Source organism: Lissotriton helveticus, chromosome 8 (assembly GCF_964261635.1).
Source record: "Lissotriton helveticus chromosome 8, aLisHel1.1, whole genome shotgun sequence".
Lineage (NCBI taxonomy): Eukaryota > Metazoa > Chordata > Amphibia > Caudata > Salamandridae > Lissotriton > Lissotriton helveticus.
In genome coordinates this window covers 209,630,054-209,650,943 of record NC_136069.1, presented here as the reverse complement: position 1 = coordinate 209,650,943, position 20,890 = coordinate 209,630,054, and the positions used below count along the sequence as shown (strand labels likewise).

Genomic DNA, 20,890 nt, shown 5'->3' with positions numbered 1-20,890 from the left:
CTGTGCACGAAGCCATCTGTGGTGTAGCTGCTTGCAGGATAAGAATATGCTTGGGCTGTCTGTTGTACAATGCCAGATAGACCACTCCTGCGCTGTTGTCTAAAGATAGTGGTGTGTTCCACAGAATGTGGGAGGAAAAAATGCATCAAGTAGCATTTCAGCGAAATTGTGACTCCAGTGCAGTGCTGTTTGCAGGAGATGGACTTTTTGTGAGTATCTTGCTCGTCTTAATAAGCGTTTCTATTTGTCTGACTACAGATCTAGAGCATAATGTAAATATGTATAATCTGCAGATTAAGCTTTCCGAACTGTATTGCCAGCATAAGTGTTTCGAGGACTGTCCTTACCACACAGTTTAAATGAGGGATCTACTCTGTAACTTTGCACAGGAAGAGCCGATACCACTTGTCATTGAGGGCAGCACCTCAGTTGAATGCTACTAGTACTATGTGTATGTATGGAGGCTAGCTGTGATGCAGTGGCGTGCTGAACACCTCATTGTTCTTATCAATGAATACGGTTCCTTGATGCTCGCTTTTTGCTTTTGCTTAGGGAATGCCATCTCTTTATTTATATCAAACCTGGGAATAGGTTGTTTGCGGTTGGACCGGTGTCTGTGCTGACTAACATCAAAGCGCAAATGTAAACTCGTAACTGCTCTTGCATGTAGCCAGTACCTGCAGCCATTCCAATCGATCTCCATCTTCCTTTGGCCCAAGGTCCTTGTTAAAAGCCCTCCCTCGTTTCCAGTGAGCAGGAAGACTTCATAGCTTAGGTGTGAGTGAGAGTCGAGCTGAAATTGGAAGAGTAATACAAATCTTCTTACTGATTACTCCTGCTTGTGATCCCGCCATGGACTAGATGGATCCACAGTTCTGCACTTGTAGAACTCGACTGCCTTCTCAGCTCCAGAACCGGGTCCTCTGGATGTTGTTTTAGTGCGAGGTATCATACACTGCTGTGGAAAATCTCTTTCCAGTGATGCTCATTTGGCAACTTTCAGTGAATACTGATATTCACTGTGCCTAGATAGCTTCGGGCACCTTTCGAAATTTAGTAAAATCCTAATGTGTGTTTAACAAAATGGATTGAATGAAAAGTATTTTTATGCTTTACATGTATATAGTTACTTATTATTGTGCGAAAACAATAGATCTGCTTGAAACATTTTTAAAAAAAATAATTAGAACGTGAATATTTCCATAAGGAAATGACTGGAAAAACAGTGGGTTAAAAAATCTTAAAACCTTGAGATTTCCTTGATCAGGAACTGATGATTTCAGTTTTATTATTCTGTAATTATTGTCCCCTCTGCTTGTACTAAAGGATTAAAAATGTTAAATATAGAAAATAATATATTTCGCTGCTTAGTATATTCTTTTAGAAAGTTTGAGCATTGCATGTTATTTAAAAAAAAAAGCTAACCTATTATATATATATATATATATATATATATATATATATAACAAAAAGGAATAAAAATGTGTGTGCTTCATATTATAATGAAATCGGTTTGAAAAGGTATGTCACATGATGATAAAATGCCACTAACTATTTTGAGCGAATGACCGAATACTTATAAAATGCTTTAATTACTGTACTAGCCTGGCATGGTTTCAGGTAGCAGGATTTGAAATATGTACTTTTATTTCGTACTGTTTGTGAGTATACCTACTAATCCCCGAAAAAGTCAATTGCCTGCGTTATGAAAAGTTATGCAACTCACATTCCACCCAAAGCAGTCCAATCCATCAAACATATTTATAGCAAAACTTCCACCCGATGCATTTCCAGTCGTTTTGACTTTTAATTGTTGTGGGACCCCTTTCTAAAACTTTGTCCAGAGTTGGCATACAATAATATATTGACAGGTCTTGCCTTTTGCAGAGTTGTGAAATATTTCTTGCTCTTACTTTGAGTACCTAATTTCGTAAAGTATTAAGGGAAGAAAGCCATTGTGACAAGTAGATTACGTACAAAACAAGTCTTGAGTCGTGCAATGTGTGAGGTAATTAACTGTGCATGGCAAGAGCACGAGTTAAAGTTACTTTAAAGCACAGACTATAGCTACTTGAAATAGCTACAACTGGTGAATTTTGGTGGTTATGTTAATTTAAAACGGTAAATCCCAAGGACGGGTTTATGACTCTCGGAGGGAGGCCCAACTCCGGCGTCCCACAAAAACAAAGCATTGGCATAGCCAATAGGTCTCGCTTTTGGGACCTTATAAGTATTTAGTTATGCAGCAGAATATCCTTGGTGCAACGACGACTGTTGCATGGCAAACACTTATAAGGTCCCAAAGGCGCGAGACCTATTGGCTATGCTAATGCTTGTTGTCCTTGCAGCCTATATTAATCCCAAAGAGATAATCATAATAAACTTGCCATGGGTCTGCACAGAGACCATAGATACACCTTAATCGAGGAAACCAAGCTTACACTATAAATCATTTCTTAAAGACATGATAAAGGGCACCTGCTGAAATAGAAGAGGCTCAAAATACCCTATTGTGAACATTTCAGAAAAAAATATAACTTTTGTACACATTCCCCAGTAGTACCTCTTAAAACATATGCAACAGCTGTGGTGCTATCATGCAATTTAGACCTGCAATGGGAACATTCCACACCTCTCCTCTGGATAGTAGTTCAAATACGAACACATGGTGGATCTATAACTGGGCTGGTGCTATAACAGGTAATGGCACCAGACTCATGAAAATACTTTTAAAATAACAACAAAACATGGAAATATTAGGAAACATGAAACGTAAGCTAGGATTGAAAAAATCCAGTAACAGCTTTTTCAGCATCTACAAATAACCACGTTCTGTGTGCAACCACCCCCCCTCACCCCTCACACACACGCATACAAAAACACGGTACCCCGTCAAAAAGAAAAGGAAGCGATGAAAGTTATAATGGCAAAAGCAGAATTATTAACTTGTTTCCTTAGAAATATGGTGCTTGTGTGTCTTTTGCCATGAAACAGAAGCAAAATAAATAAATAATAAACCAGAGTAATGCCAGACTCTGTCCTAAATTGAGGGCACATGCTTACATTGAGAAGATATTAACTCCTTACTCTAAAAAACAGGTGAGCTTTCGAATGTTTTCATCTAACAGTGCAGATGCGGAGTACACGTGTACTTCAACTTTGCAGACTGCACCACAGACTCGGGTGACCGACACACCCTTTCAAGGACAGCTTTCACAGAAAACTCTGAGATGCAAAACATTGGGCTGCATTAAAGTAAATAAAAACATGAAAGGCCTTCAGCAGAGACCGAAATCAATCTGTTTAGGAGCCAAAGTGTTAGGATTAGATGCAATGGTGTATCAACTCATTTAATCATGTGCCCGAACATCACATGCAACTGAAGAAGTAATAGCTCTGTGTACAAAGATTTTAGTTTCCAATGTGGTGGGTCGGCTTGGGGATTTTTTTTTTGGGTTGAAATTTTTTTATTGAAAAATATATAAACAGCAAGGCAAGGATTACATTACACAAAGTACCAGTTCCAGACGGGGAAGGAAAAAAACAATACAATGAAATCAACAATCTATGTAAGGAAAGGAAGGGAGGAAAAAGGTGAAAGCAATGTTCATACAATAGAGTAATCCGAATGCGGGGTCAGGGGGAAAGTGGGGGGTCAATGTTATCTACTATAGGCGGTGTATATATATCTCCACGGTAGCCATTCCAAGGTCCCCACACTCTACACCACTTTCGGGGCCGACCCCGGGCCAAATACACAGTTTTTTCCCTAAACATGCACCAGTCCATGATTTCTTTCCATACTTCTACTGTAGGTGGCCTTTGGGATCCCCACAATTGAGCAATGTATCGCTTGGCAATCATGTTCCCCAGGGCCGCCCACTGTGTCTGAGCTACATTATAATCCGTGGGTTCCCAGACACTTAACAAACATCGTCTGGCTTCCGGCAAGAGGGCAACCCCCGCCACTTCCTTCATTACATCATGTACCCCACTCCAGGAGGCAGCAACCTCCCGACATTCCCAAATGATATGGAGAAATGTCCCTACCTGCCCACATCCTCACTTACACAAACCCTCCTCAGAAAAGCCCATGCGAACCAAACATGGGCCCGTGACGTATATCCTATGAAGAATCTTAAGTTGAACCAGTCTGAGTCGAGCCGGAATTGCGACCTCCTTGGGAGAGGAGATCGCGGATTGCCAGTCCTCGTCATCCAGCTCAAGGACGTCACGGGTCCATAAGTCACGAAGATGCAACAGGAGGTCTGACCTATCATTTATTAATTTTTTGTTGACTAGGGAGATAGTACTGTCGGGCACATGGCTGTCCATCAGTCTATCCTCAAGCGGGGACGATTCCGAAATTACCTCCCCCACTGGGAAGACCGACCTCAGAGCATGACTAACTTGGACATAACGGAAGTACTCTGAATCACCTAACTCAAACTCCTTCAATGACTCAAACGATTTAACCTGACCCTTAACCCAGAGGTCTCCCACCTTACTAATACCAATAAGGTCCCATTTATCGAACGCCTTGGTCTTCCACAGTTTACCAAGTTTATCAGAATCAAAAAGCGGGGCCGCTCGAGTCAAGCGGTCTTACCACCCCATTGAACTATTTGCGTCCTGCCACAGACGTACAGCTGTCCTGGTAGGTCCCGACAAATCCTTAATCACCGATTTAGAGTACAGCGCCCTATAGTAGTTACACCCAGGCAACAGCCATCTATCCATGGCAAAGGCGGGGATCAATTCGGGACCAATCATACCATGATTAATGGCTCCCAATTGAGACGCCCAATAGTAACGTTTTATATCGGGGAGAGCGATACCCCCGTCGTACCACGGGAGCGTTAATTTAGCCAGCGCGATACGAGGTCTACCATCCCATACCAACTTCCTTTGAAGGTCTTCAACTGCACGGAAATAGCTAGCCGGAACTACATCAAGAGTGTTTTGGAGAGCATAAAGAAAACGAGGCAGCGACGTCATTTTAAAGAGGGCCGCATGACCAAGCGGCGACAGCGGAAGCTTACGCCAACCCGCGACATCTTGCTTCAATCTAGACCGGGGTGGGAGAAGATTCTGCTCATACCGAATTGCGGGGTCCAATGAAATATAAATACCGAGGTATTTAAACCCCGTTAGTGCAATCTGGATGGGACAGTTATTTGGAAGAAGAGGGACGTCGCCTGAAAGGACATATAGATAGGATTTTGTCCAGTTAATGGTTAGGCCAGAGTTCCTACCAAATGAAGGCTTGAGGATTTTTGTTAGTCTTAACAGGAATCTAATTAAAAATAATCTTCACCTCAAACTAGCTGAACAAACCAAATAAGGGACAAGCCTTGAGAGCTTTCACAAACGCGCAGTGGGATACACCAAGTGTCCCAATACCAAAACCAGCGATACCTTTGGGAGCCGCGCATACAGGAAGGACAGTGGCCACGTGAAGAGAGAGGGGGAGCAGGAGGTGAGTCCGCGAACACGAGCAGCCTTGGAGTCCACAACAGAGAAAGCAGCATAGAAGACCAGCGCGGCCCCGGCAAGCCTCGCATACAGGAAGGGGAGTGGCCACGTGAAGAGAGAGGTGGAGCAGGAGATGAGCCCGCGAGTGGTGTGCGCGCTTGGGAGAGCAGTCTTCACTTTTCAAGCACTGCACTCGTGCTTGAGGCGCGACGCTGCTCGCTCCCGCAAGGTGCATGCCACCACAAGCACGAGTGCAGTGCTTGAAAAACGAAGACCGACAGCTAAAGGCCCTCCTAAGCAGCGCATTGCGTGCTGCGTAGGCGAGACCTAAAAACAGAGGCTTGGGGAGGGAGCACCTCAACTAAAATAAAATATTTGATCCTGGTGGGGCGTGAGTTATAGCTACCTTAGGGCACGAGTTATAGTATCTTGAGATAACTCTCACTATAACTGCTGCAATTTCTGTGGTTTTGTCTGTGTAAATTGTGAACCTAACTAGAACGTACAATTAGCCTTTATGTATGTATACACATATATATGTATGTAAGTGTGTGTGTGTGTGTGTGTGTGTGTATATATATATATATATATATATATATATATATATATATATATATATATATATATATATATATATATATATATATATATATATATACCGTCTCCTACTGTGCACCTAACAAAGGGAGGTTGTAGGATAAACAGTATCAGCTTCCCATAACAATTCTCTAAATTCCTTTACACAGTATGCAAGAACTGATGCCTGCACACTCACGTGCCAACTAAGAGCGTAAACATGAAAAAAATACTTGTTTGTTACCCATGTAACAATGCATCAAAATAATTTCAATTTAAGAGTGACAAATAATTATGCAGAACCAATTTCATGTTCTTTCTGCACTAAATTTCCTATTATACATACAGATCTTATCACATCTCTTAATCCCCTCTTGACGCATGCAATACGGGTGAATAATAGGGTATGCATTCTGCCCAGTGAGCTAAACCAACATGGCTGAATATTAATTTAGCTGCATACTTGCTATTCAGGTACTTAGAATCTTGCCCTAGTGGGCATTACATACTTTAAAGTGCTTACATGCTCGCTTGGGGTGTAGACCTGAAAAAAAATTTACAGTGCTACCAGTATAACAGTTCATTAAAATACTTGCATCTTAACGTTGACAATACAGGTAAATTAAATGTAGTGGTGCCGACAGCTGCACATATAGATACACATTCATTTCATTAGCTTCCAACATACTGTTACCGGTTATATACATTAATCTAATGATTTATTTTAATCTGTTCAGGTACTTCCAATCCGGTCGTAGTGGGCAATTACTCTACAGTTATCAAACTTCGATATGAAATTCTCACAGTATCCTCGTTATATGTGCTGTTATTAATTCGTAGGGACTTTCTTACAGTTAAGAGTGTTACACCTACTATTTGATGTGGAAACAGCTACGGACAAATGGTTGTTATAAGTGTGTGTACAACTCTTTATCAATGTGCAATCCTGTGGGAATTGTACTGTCTACTTTCATGACCTATGTGGACTCTAGCTTTCTCAGCTCTTTTCCCTATTGCCCCTTCTACCACTTTTAGGTATGGAGCATCTTAGTTTTCACTCTCTGCTGTTTAACTATTCAAAATCTCTTGCTATAGGATAAGTTTTGTCTCTATTCTTTATTGCCCTCGTGTGTTGTAGCACTTGATATATTGTGCTGCCTATATATTGTAGTGTACAGGGACATTCTAATATGTAGAGTGGTATTCTGATTTTAATGGAACTTTTGTCAAATGGCGTTTTGTAGTGAGTTGTATTTACTCTATACTTTTTGGGCTTTTTATCAAACAGCGTATTGTAGTGAGTTGTATGTACTCCATACTTTCAAGCCTTGCACTTAATACACTTCCTAAATCCTTGACTACAAACAGTATTTACAGGTTAAAGCAGGAAAACAAAAATTATTTCAGCTCATGCTTCTACAATAGATGGACATGAATGTCTTCATCAGTATTTAAACCATATGGCTACCGGCTATTGAAAAGTAGGATATAGTGTGACACAAGTTTCTACAGTTTAATCCCCTATCCCCCCCTTCCCCCTTTTCCATCGTATAAACACAAAGGACACAAGTTTATTGCAGTCACTGTTGTGACATCGCCTAGGAACTGGGTATCTTGTGTCCCCTTTTGAAGGGCCCTTTTCTCAAATTATTTTTTATGCGTGAAAGACAGTACCCCTACGAATGATTTTCAACATCAATACTCAAGAACATCTACTGTATAAGAGGTATTGCAACTGATTTTTGTTTTAAAAACCAGTGTTTATAACTTTCTCAACAGAGACTATATTTTGTTTCTTGAATGTTTTACAGCTCAAACATAGCGCGTGCTCTTTTTCTTGCCAAGCTGTGTTTGCTCCTTGGTTGCAAAAATGATTGTTTACCAACAACTTTTAAAGACTGAGCTTTCCTGTATGTGACTGAGGCGTTAACTCAGCTTTTCCTAGTTGGAGTTTCTGCACATTTCACAATGCTCCCATTTTATTTCAAGATATTTTGGACCTGTGTGATGCACAGTTAAATGTAATAATGAATCTTACAAGATTAGGGTCACCATCTTCTCCCATTTCCCTCTTAATGGGTACCAGTAGTAATGACCTTTTCACACTTTTAACATCCACCAAAACATTGCTACTTCCAGTCGCACTTGGAACAATGCAATGGACCTAGTCACTTTAGAATTAATTTTCTCCACACCAGATTCTCATTGTGGCTTTCGGATGCTCCCCAAACAGGAATTCCTCTGCTTCAAAAATAACCCCATCAATACTGTTCTCTGCTCACCTATGTAACCCCTTTCCAGGTGTGGCTGCCTAACTTGACACTGTTAACCACATGCCCTAGCTGGTGTTAGCACCAGTCCATGCATATCTGCCCATCTAAATGCAAGCAGCCTCTTGCTACTCTGAAAACCTCCCCAGGACAACTGGCAAAGGCAAGAGAAAGAAGCCGAATATTCGGGAATATTTTGAGGTCATGAAAGCACTTAATATGATTCTAAACCAAATCCTCTGTGAGACAACTCACTGAAGCCAAGACCACATGCTACACCTGCACCATCAATGTAGCTTTCAGAAAAAGCTGAACTTTCTTCAAGGCCATCTGGCACTGCGTATCCCCACCTCAAATCCCCCTAGAGCATTCCACATTCAAATGCAGTGTGATTTACAGCTACTTCCAGCAGAATATTGACAAAACCAGTAAACACCACGACAACTCACCAACTGCCATCCTGGTGATGCCACATACAACACACTAATAGTCGATAACCTATCAAAATTTAAAATTCCCTGCAGACCACACCATACAAAAATACCATCCTGTCATCCATAGTGACGCACGTGTGACACTACAGAACCTAATCAATCCTTCATTCACCCAAGGCATCTTTGCCGACACTGTCATTGCCCAGCATGTCTTCCTACCATTGATAAAGTCCAAGCCAGTCAGATATCCTTGCTACCTACCACTCAATCAGCCACCTCTCTTGTTTGGATAAAATAGAGATGGCAACCCCTACCCAGCCTTGTAAGCGAGTCCAGACCAATAACCGCCCACAAGGCTATCAGTTAGGATCTAGGCTGCATTCCAGTATAGCGACAGTGTGAGAAAAGGGGTTGAACCATTTAATCGCCCTACATCTTTCACTTTTTAGATTTTTAGAGTTATGGCCTTCTATCGTATGCGAGTCTCACGACCTGAATCTCACTCACTCACTGTGTACTGTTATAATGGACTGGGAGTGCTAATCTCAGGGGTCTGCCTTTTAAAATAAGGTCTGCTTTTTCGCAGCTGCGGTAAGAGACTCTGAGCTGTTGCATGTGAACACATCTGCACACGTATGTGCACTTGTGCGGGATGAGCGGTATCTGTGCACAGGTAGCTTGTTGCAGAAGAGAACCTACAGGTATTAGTGGTGAAGTGGTGTAGGTCTTGTAAGGTGAGTGGTCATTAATTATTTGAGTAGGTACATATGTAGTAATCGATGATAGGTGTGTGTATTATACTGTACTCTACCGAATGGGCGAAATCTGCACCAAACTAGACATTCACCATATTTTAGCAAAGATTCAGCTAATGCACCGATATCATGGTAAATTACAATGCCAAATACAGATTTTACATTAATTTCCACATTTCTGCGCTCCTTGTGGAAGTTTAAGGTTTACATTTTTCTCAGACTCCACTTCTAACGAGATCCCAGGCCTTTGTTCCCAATGCTGGTTCAATTTAATTACTCTCTTCCCCTGCTCTGTTTCTGCGGATGCGAGGGTTTCTGCCAGGGTGAGGTCAGCGGAGCGGAGGTTCCTTGGTATGTGGAAGGATACTCACTCGTTGAGGTATTTGGGTCCGGTGTTGTGGAGGGATTTGTAGGCGTGGGTGAGTAATTTGAAAGTTACTCTCTTCTCAACGGGTAGTCAGTGGAGGTCTCGTAGGTGTTGGGTCATGTGTTCATGCCTTGGGGTTCTGAGGACAAGTCTGGCTGCGGTGTTCTGGATGGTTTGGAGTTTGTGTAGGAGAGTTCTGTTGATTGCGCCATAGAGGGCGTTGCCGTAGTCCAGTCTGCCTGTTACGAGTGCGTGGGTGGCGGTCTTTCTGCTTTCTGGGGGGGATCTATTTGAAGGTCTTTCGGAGGATGCAGAGGCAGTTGAAACTGGTGGAGGCGACGGAGTTGACCTGGCGGGTCATGGTGAGGGAGTAGTCGAGGGTGATGCTGAGGTGTGCTCGCGCGTGGTCTGCCGGGACCTGAAGGAAGCAAAGGCAGAGGAATGCCCAGCTAGATGAGAGAAGACCTCTGACCCAAATGCAATGTTGGGTTCAGGGACTTCTTACTTCAGTTGGCAGTCAGGGACTTAGAGTTGTTTCTCCAGGGCCAATGGCACTGTTCATCAACCCCTCTGGGCCCTATGGGGTGGCTCTGATGGAGGAGATCATGTTGAGATCTTTTAGAAAATCTGTGAACTGGTCCTGCAGGAGAGTGATCTCCAGAAAAATGAAGTCTCTGGCTTTCGCTACCCCAGGTGATCTGCAGTGGCCAAAGGAGACTTGCAGGTTAATTTGGATGCAAACAAAGGAAAAGTGGAACCAGAAGGTTGTATAACAGGATGTGATGCAGCATGATAGAAGTTAAAGAAAGGCTCATGCACACAATGTTACTGAAATTAAAATACTGTATTGACTGATCAAGTTAACAGTGCATCATTACATGTTTTTAAGAAGGTCCTTGAAAATGTGAAATGCTTTAAACTGCTGTGTTGAAAATCACAACATTAACGGTGAGTCCTAGCATGCTCGGAATGCCGTTGTCCCTCCTCTCCTCCCCTTTCAGACTCTGGTTTCGTTTCTGCCTCCAATGTACCAACGGCTTCAAGTAACTAATCCATCTTCCACTTAATGGGCCGTTCAGTGTATTTGTTTGTGGCTGTCTAAGGGTGCATGTCCCCCGTCTGCGCTAGCCTCACTCCGTTAAGTGTGCACCGCAGGTCGGAGTCTGGCAGTGCTCCTACCCCCTTATAGTAAACCCCCCTATAGTAAATTATGAGCGGCCCTTACTCGGGGAACAAAGTGACTTAAGTCACTAGTGCCATGTGGGTAGTCTCTTATCGCGCTATCCCGTGACCTTGGAGAAGGTCACGCTCTCGAGTTTATGCTCAATCCACCAGAGCAGAGGCTGAATTGTTTGTCTTCCAAAATCGTTGCATTTGCAGGCGCTTGCAGTCTGCAAGTATTTTTGGAAGGGTTACTCGTAGAAAACTTTCAGAAAAGATATGACTTTTAGCACGTAGGTTTTGAGCATTTTATGTTCTGTATGACGCCTCGGCATATGTAGTCCCCTCTCTAAGGCATTCCGATTGGATTTCCAGTCAGTTTGTAAAGAGGCAGCGCAGGACTGCGGATTAAGGATACAGCTTGTCAGGGTGATGCAGTGCTCTTGCATCTAGGCACCCAATCAGCCCTTGGAACCATATGCATTGCTTGAAGGTCTGAAGACAACATAAGTTCTGAGGAATGCGCAGACTCTTGCATGTTGACACGGCTGCGCAGGTGGACAATAAATGGCCACTTTGGATTCAAAGGCTAAAATCCCCCCAAAAAAGCATGAAGGTGGTGATTTCAGTTTTCTGCTCACTTTGAGGTCGTGACGCTTCTCATTGTATTGTATCGCACTGTTCGTTGGGTGGCGCATCCTACTCCAGATGGGGAGGCAGAGTATCCATTGTTGGTGGAGCGGTATCACTCTACCTTGGAAGTTTTGGACCCAAAGTCAGCTCACTGGGACTAATATGCCACGGGCAGGGAGAAGAAATCCACGCCGGGCACCTCCTTACCAAGAGACGTGGAGAGAGAGTCTTGTCTTCGTCTGACAGATGCCTTCTGACACTGATGAGTTTTTGGATACCGAGGCAGTAGCATCATTACTCCACATTCATTTTGAGTTTTTTAGTTGCTGTTTCGGTTTTCTTATTTATGTGAGACACTTTGTCACAGTTGAAGTTGGTTCACAAGGACAGCGCTGTGATGGGCCCGGGTAGCTGTCCAGTGATGTGGATTAAAACAGCTCTACTCTTTTAAAGGATTGGCCGAGGTCCAGGATTAAACAAGGGGCCGTTCTCAGCCAGGCTGCCGCATGCGTGATTTGTTGCAGCCTTGACATGACTGTTCCTCTGAATTAAAGGAATGCCGGCTGAGGGCAACGCATACACTTATAGCTTGGCCGAAGCCAGTCCTTTAGAATATGTTGCAATGTCAGATTAAAATGAAAAGAAAATTAGGAAATGAAAGGAAGATCGCTTTGTCTTGACCTTTTTTGAAATTGCAAAACTATCCAATTTGTGGCACACTTTAGGAGTAAAATCTCCTGCTGTTTTAATCCTATTGTGTATTTGATGCTTATAATGTACTAGGTGCCTGTGAGTGCTGACCAAGAGACAGTTAGGCTCCTTCATTCTTAATGTAATGGTTTGAGAGTAATGTTGCACTCTCTTTTTAAAAGCAGATAGGTCAAGTTTGCCATAACACCTGTAAAGTTACTTTTCTTGCTTCCTCTTTTACAAATTCCAATGCAAAGTTGCTGTGATTGCAGCATCAATATCTAAGCACATTCAAGCATTTTTACAAGATATTCAGCATGGCAAGCCATGGACATAAGGCATATTAAAACTCAAACTTAGAATTTCACTGTTTAGGCACAATTGCTTTAGAAAGGGAGCCGAGGTGAATGTTTAAAAGCACGAAAATTGTATGGTTTAAAAATAATATGCATACAGACTTCAACTCGATTACTAGCCTCTTTTTTAAGGTAGCCTCTTTTCTTTTTTAGAGGCACACATTTAAAAAGCAGTGATGTAATTGATAAGTGTTGTGGAGTTGGTTCAAAGCAGTCCGTGTGATTCATGGTCATCATTAACGAAGTGTAAAATCATTTAGTTTTTATGCCCACTTTTTCTCCTTCAATAACTAAGTAATTGAATGGCTAGATTAACAAAAGTATTTATTTAAGAAACTTTGTATGGTAGTTGATATTATTCGGTATTCGTAATGCACTTTGCGGTCTAATTATCTATGCATCATTTTCGTCTAGTGCACCTCCATTGGCAGACTGGGCCGTTCCACAATCCTCAAGACTGAAGTATCGCCAACTGTTCAATAGCCATGACAAAACAATGAGCGGACATCTAACAGGTACTCAACAGTTTTTTTTGTTGTTTTTTTTATCCAGGAGGCATCTGCCATATTAAACATTGTAGATTACTGTCGTTGACAATTAGTTTATACATTATCATTATCATAGTTAAGTTGAACAATGCAACATAAACGCCTTGAACCCCCGTCCTCCCATTGCACTGTTCCATTACTGCGGTTCGTTTGACACCACATCGCCCACCCCAACAAATAGTTTCCATCACCATATAACTGGTCCTCTACCCAAGAGGCCCGCTTGACAACCTAGATATAGGTACTCATCAGTTGTTGAAGGCAGTGTTTTTGTGAGGTGAGAAGTTTGCATTAATGCAGCATAGACATAAGCATTACAGTCCTGGCTGGAGTGGTATTAATTTCATTTCATTTCTAGGACAATTGTGAAGGTACAAGTTGATCAATTTCTAATTGTTGGTGGCATTAATGCAAACTTATCAAACCAAATGCTTGAAATTCATAGAAATGGCAAAATGAAGGCTTCTTGGAGCATCCCACCAGCTTTGTTCCCACCGAGGGGTAGGGCAGATAAGCAAAGGATTATGATGCTTTGGAAACTGATGGGGTGGGGTTGTGTGGTTTTAAATGTTCGAATGGATGGGGATTTACCTTCTACACCCACACAGCAGTGCCTTGTGTTCCTCCATAATAGATAACCTTACCCCCCTCATTTAAAATCTTTTCCCTCCGCTCAGAGGTATCTGTCCATGAATACATCCCATGCAACCACACTACCTTATCTGTAAGATTAGCAACTACCACAGAAAAGATCTGAGGATGAACCTTATGTGCAGGGGATATGGCGGTACACAAATCTTGTGCACATTCACTGGTCCTTAAAGATTAATTTTCTATATAAAATATTATTGCTTTGTGTTAATATGCTGTGTATTTCTAACGGGGATATAATAACTAAATTTGAAACTTGTATGGATTAATTTGTCAGCAGAATCGTACAACAAACCCCTCTTTGAGGCAGAAAAATCTCACTCTTTGAAACAAAGCAGATCATTGTGTTTCTGTTGTGATTATGCTGTCTGCAGCTTATTAAACGTTTTTTGAAAAGCCATGTGAAGTTAGCTGGCATGTGGAGGAAAAGGCAGTCTAGGCATAGGGAATGAGGAAGAGGACGACCTATAGTGGTACAACTCTGCTTGAAGCAGCTCTATCAAAGAATTGAGAGGCTTTTTGGCATTTGATAGCTCATCATGGCTGTTTGATGGATCCACAGCAAAAACGATTCCATAAATATCGGATTTATATGTAATGAAGCTTACCTTAAGCTTACTAGAGCTGTTACTATTTTATGTTGAGAAATGTGTTGTGGTACAGTATTTCCATTCTTTTTGCTGTAGTGAAAAAGGACCCTGATTTATGGAGCATATTCTTAGTCCCTTTATTCCAGAACTGCTTTATGACAAAATCATAGGTAGGCAGCATTCTACTTCCTTTGGTTAAAAACAGCCCCTGGAATTAACTGTCAAAAATTGCTCCTCGACTTGGTGGATGAGAGATTTGCTAAAAGTATCCTTGAGAACCTTCAGTCCTGGCCTTTTGAAACTGCAATTATTCCTTATAAACAGTCTGAGTTTAAAGCCTATGGCTTTCCATTGGACCATTTTTCTGCTGCACACTTCATATTAGAAAGATAAGCAGGGGTAAGAAAATAACCTGTATATGCTGCGTTAATAGAGGTACTTTGTGAGAAAATTAGCACAGTTAAAAATCATGCCAGGTCTTTTGAAATTGATCATGGCACGCTACGAGCTGGTAGAACTTTCTTACGGATGGTGGCAAAGGACTGTCTCTGAGGTTAAATACCCAGAATTAACTAAAACACGTCTCTTTATTGACCGCCCTCTTTTCGCTATATTTGTATCATCTTCCCAAAAAGAATGCAAATTTACCAAGTTTTCCACCAAAGCTAAAGTCCTGTCTGATCTGCACTTTCATGTTTGCAGATGACGCGATCCATTTTGATCTTACACCTAGGGCCCTCAAAATTGCTTGGATAAATTGCAAGTCTATGAATCTGCCCATGATACAAAAAAGCAGGGTGGTGGTGTTCAGAAGTATAGAGTCTTATCTTTGTTTTAGGAAGGATCTTCTCTGATCTAAGCGCTGCACCATATACAAGCAAACTGGGGGTAAAACATTAGCCATTGGGGATGTGGAGAAGGGGTGGGAAGGCTAAGGCTCCCTCTATAAATTCATTGCTCATTGGCACTTTAAACACCTTGGGCCTTATTCACAAAATGTATTTTACAATACGTTTTGTAGTAGTACAAAATGGTGTTCACAAATCTCAGAGTGTAAATATCCGCCTCTCCTACCTTTTCTATGGGGTAGATGCTCAAACATGTAAGATTACTACTTGGGGCCAGATTACGATGTCTGACGGACCTGAGTCCGTATGACATAGTTTGGGAACTGGAACCGACCGACCTCTAGTCGTCTCTCCCAACCCAGCAAGTAGGATGCGACCGAACACTGTTTGGTCACATGCCTATTCTTTACAATGGGGACATGCTCTCAGTGTAAAGAGAAGAGGTGCAGTTCATCCCTGCACCTCGTGGCAGGCACCACAGGGTGCCTGCTACCCGGTGCAGGGATCAACAGGGGGGCACTATAGGTGCTACATAGGGCCGCCATCTGGAGGACTGCTGGGGGCCCCCAAAGTCTGATTCCCACAGCCTGTGTCGGAAAGGCTGGCACAGAAAGGCTGTGGCAATCTGCCATCGTAATCCGTTGGACGGAAAGAGCTGCCCTTGGGATTACAGGTCCCTTTCTGAATGACAGATGGGCTCTCCGAGCCTGTCGTAAGCCTTTCGGAAATCCTGTTTCAGTTAGTTTCCGACCGACTCCATCCAAATGGGTCGGTCGGAAATTAATTCAAACGGGAGATTACAATGCTGTTGGAACGGCTCCGACCGATGGTCGGAACCGTTTCCTACGGCATCATAATCAGGCCATTAGTAGCAAATGTGGAAGGGACTAGCGGGCTAGGCAGGAAAAAGGCCGTACTTACTAATAAACGGGGAAGGTTTAGGGAGGTGTAAGGAGTTGTTTAGGAAGGCCTGTAGGGACAGACATACACCCAACCACCAAAGAGTAAGTCCATTGCTATTTACAAAGTCCATTTCTAAAAATACTACAGCCAAAAAGACCCTAGCTCAGAGCTGAAAAAAGCCCAGAACTACACATAGCAACCACTGGTACTGCAACACCCTCCCATTAAAAATAGGTGGCACCTTAAAAATGAAATCACATAGGAAATAATATTGAATTAAGTTATTTAACAATTGCATATATAAGTAATATTAAGACATTTACCTAAAAACAAACAATTTTTATTTTTCAATTGCAAAATATTTTAATAACCTTTTTTGAATTTATAAATTATAGTAACACTAATTTTATTAAACCATAATTGCAGTGTATCCAATATTACCTTTAACGATTAATGCTTAATTAAATTTATTTTTTACTTTAGAAACAAATTTAATATAAAATTAGGTTAATAGTGTAGTAGCATTTTTTTATTTTGTTCTACATTTCAAATAAATATCCAAAATGTTTGCACATTAATATTTAACATAAAATAGTTTCTATTTCGTTTTTTTAAATAAATGTTTTTATATATCCCTATAGTTTACCATACTTAGGGCCAGATGTAGGTGGCTAAATACCGGTCGGTAACGCCGAAATTCGGTAAATTTCAACGTTACCGACCGGTATGTAGCCATTCCTAATGTAGGTAAGGAATTCGTAAATAAGGAATCCGTAAATAACGATTCCTTAATGCTCTTGCATTTAAAGAATCGGTAATACCGATTCCTTAAATGCAATGTAGGAAGCGCGTTAAAGAGTGCTTTTGAGCCTTAAGAAATCGGTAATTACCACCAACTTCAAGTTGGTGGTAATTACCGATTTCCCTTAAAAAGCACGTTTTTGCTTTTTTTAAAGTGCCATGTAGCACACACATCCATGCCCTTTTGGCATGTATGTGCGCCACATGTGCACACATGCACGTTTCAGGAGTGCAACAAGGTGTCCTTTGGACACCCTGGCACCCTTGAAATACCTCCCGGTATTACAGATTCGGTAATAACGAATCACTAATACTGAATGTCTTCACATTCATTCATTTGGGCCTCCAAGCCCATAGAAATGAATGGGTAGGTATTCCTTATTACCGAATCTCAATTACCGATTCAGTAATAAGGAATATTAAGGATTCAGTATTTTTTACCGCTTCTTTACCTACATAGGAAATACCGATTTCTTAATAGCAAATCGGTAAAATTCGCTATTAAGAAATCGGTATTTCTCATTTACCTACAAATGGCCCTTAGACTCTACACTCTTTTTGGAGATCTCCCAATGTTTAGGACAGGGCAAAAGTTTAATATACTTTATAATAAATTAGTAAAAACACTGTTAAATATTTAAATAAATTAATTGTATATGTTTTAAATGTAGTCAAAATGAAACGTGCTACAGCGCTCAACTAAATTTTTAATTAAATATTTAATAAATATATTAAATTAAATGTTTTTTTGAAGTTTAACTTAAACATGTTGTTGGTTATTTGGCATGAACTCTTATGTTCAAGTCAACGCTGTAAGGTTGAAGTTGGTTTTGATGAGGGCTTTTGCTCTTGCTTTAGCCACAGTGATTCGGTGAGGCTGTTGACTGTTGACTGCTACATGTTAGAGGGGTCCCTCTGTGAGCTTTTAAGGCAAGATTGTTTCTGAGGGAGGGAGAAATGGTTCCCTCCTTTAAAACATCACGTAAGCAATGCAACTCTTTGGGTTATCGATGAACATTATGTCTTTTGAACTTATTGAACTGAAAAACGTTTCAGATAAAGAAATCTCAGAGAGATTTGATCAGGATAGCAGGCCTCAAAAAATCATAAAAAAATCTTACTAGACCTGCATGTCTAGTAACTTAAATAATCTAGAGGAGTTGGCCTAACGGCTAGGGCGCTCGACCTCGGACCTGGGGATCTGGGTTTGAGTCTCGGTAACGACGCCAAAAACCTCCTGTGATTCTGGGCAAATCACTTAATCTCCCCTTGTCTAAAATGAATGTGTGTCCGTCCTCATGTAACGTAACTGGTGCTATGTAAAGCGCTCTGATACCTGATTCGGTTCGGGTCTAGTTCGCGCTATATAAAACTCTGCAAAAAAAATAATATTTTCCAGTAAAGTCAACAGACAACTACGAGGGTAAGTGGTTTACTTTTTATTTTTTTTATTTTCCCTCGTAGTTGTCTGTTGACTTTACTGCCCTGCCCCACCACCCCACCGCTCTTACCTGCACCTGCATTTTTTTTGAAAATATAAAATGTTTATTTTTTAATGTTAGATTTTACAGATTTTTACAAACTTCTGGAAACGGACATGTTAATCTTTTGAAATGTTTTCACAGTACTTGGGTTTTGTGTAATTTGTATTTGGAATTAGTAGTAGTGTTGTGTTGATGATAGGTGAAGTCCAAAACAATTTAAAACTCAATAGAAAGAAAATTGGTGTGACTGAATAACATATTGCCTTCCTAGACAGAAGACTTTGGTAAAGGTTGATCACTAAGAAACTGGGTACCTCATGATTAGTTGTGTGGATACATTTAAATCTCTGGAAAGCCTAGGAAATTAGTCTTGTACAAATTTCTCCAAAAGGTTTTGTGCTAATCACCTTGAGCAGCATGAATTTTATTATGAAGATTTTATTTTGGGATATTTTCTAAATCTATGTATTTGTTGTGAGGTTAAAACAAAATTGGCATAAGTTTGCATTATTTTTATAAGCTAAAATAAAAGTAAAAAATATTTTGTGCAAGTGGAAATTTGCGGGACACACTTATGTGGTTGGCATGAAATTTTAGCATTGACTTATTAAGCAAGCAAAACAGTTATTGCATTTTTCAAAATATATAGTGCTTTATTTTTCCTATTTGTTTTGAAACAAGATTTAAATTTTTGTTTTCATTGGAGGTCCTCAAGCTAGAACTATCCTTATGCAATCAAGTTTACCTCAGGGTCAGCTGGCAACAATATGGTAAGAATGTCTTTTTATGGATACATTTCATCTTAACTGTATTTAACCACTTGGCTGCTAAGGCACATGATGCACTTCCATTGACTTTCCATTGAAATCAATGGAAACTCCATGACGAGTTACCCTTGTCATTAGCACTGAAGGGGTTAAAGTATATTTTTGGGCATTTCACATTGAAATACCATTCAGCATTTGATCTCGAGTATAAACTTGCTTATCCTAATTTTCAATATGTTTTGTTGGTGGCCAGAATGTACACTGATGAAAGGCACATGGCTGACTTAGTGATTGACTTATGGATCAGTTTAAATCCTCAGTATCCAGCATGTGTTCTGAAGGGTCGGATCCATTTTGTATGGCTTTTTAAATTATTTAGATTAGTTGTCTGAAAATATCTATTTATGTAGATATCCCAACAATGTTGCTTGGATCCAGCTTATCTTGAGCTATGCTTGCCAGTGAATTCAAACCTAGGATTTCAAAAAGGTTATTTACAGTAAGTTGTTTTCCCTAATTCTCAGGGCTTGTAGGGTGTACTTCGTTGGTAGGAAATGTGGCTTCCCTAAACAAATCAAGCTAAAATGATAGTTTTTTGTTTTCACCGTATCTCTTTAATAGTTTTTATTTGAATTAAAACCGTGTTAAATGTATGTAAATTACACATATCTTACACTTACAACATGTACACGTCTTTTGTATCTGTTTATCACCATTTTAAGGACACCAGTTGATAATAAACAATAAGAATCACATCAATAGTACCAAAATAGATAACCTGCCAGCCTGTTGAGTCCAAGAAAGTCCTTAATGAGTCTACCGAAGGTAGAAGAGTGAGGAAGGGCTCCCTGCAGTGGGTGAAATGGAGATGGGGCTGAAGGAGGCAAAGAGAGGATGAAGAGGGGTCAGAGAAGCCCATGGCATGCAACTGGATCCCAGCAATTAGGGTTTCAGATAAGTCTGCAGTCACTCTCGCAACCTGCCTTGTAGCCCTGTGTCAACTGTTCATTGTAATTCCCACAAGTGTTGTGTGTGGCTGCAGCCATGGAAGATCACAGCAGTCCGATTTGGCCTCTATCTGTGTTAGGAAATTGTCCCAATATTCAAATCTGGTTTCTGAGCCTCCAGCCACCCCGGGGCCTAACAGTGGATCCACCTCTGCTATCACCAACAGGCACAGATCTGAGCCAGTCACCGAGTGCTAAGGCTATTGCTGCCTTCCAGGTCATCACTATGCACTGCTTGGCCAACACCAGTGGCAAGTCGATGAATCTACTAGTGTGTATAGTTTTCTTGTTATGTTTCAATGCACGCAGCCAATCAATCTGGGGAATTGTAAGCTCGCTACTCACCCCGAGGGTCTCCAAGGCGCTGGGGGAGAGGGTCTTGGGGGGGGGGGGGAAGGGGGGGGTAAGCTGCTCCGTTCAGTCAAGGAGACAGGTCTTGAGTGTCTTCATGAAGATGTTCAGGAAGGGGGCGCGTCTGATGTTGATCGGGAGCTTGTTCCAGGTCTTGGCCGCGACGTAGGAGAAGGTTCTTCCACCTGTTCTGGCTCTGCGGATGCACCGGGTTTCGTCGAGT

At 41.3% G+C, this 20,890-nt stretch overlaps 1 protein-coding gene across 10 annotated transcripts in view; it reads left to right on the top strand.

The window, feature by feature from the left end:
• Window positions 1-20,890, top strand: part of ITSN1 (intersectin 1) — a 1,522,922-nt gene that overhangs the window by 347,879 nt on the left and 1,154,153 nt on the right. For all 10 annotated transcript variants that reach the window (XM_078656938.1, XM_078656936.1, XM_078656937.1 and 7 more), the window contains 2 exons: window positions 13,132-13,232; window positions 19,249-19,312. In XM_078656938.1, the coding sequence (XP_078513064.1) occupies window positions 13,132-13,232; window positions 19,249-19,312 (165 nt within the window). The remainder of the gene's footprint in view (window positions 1-13,131; window positions 13,233-19,248; window positions 19,313-20,890) is intronic.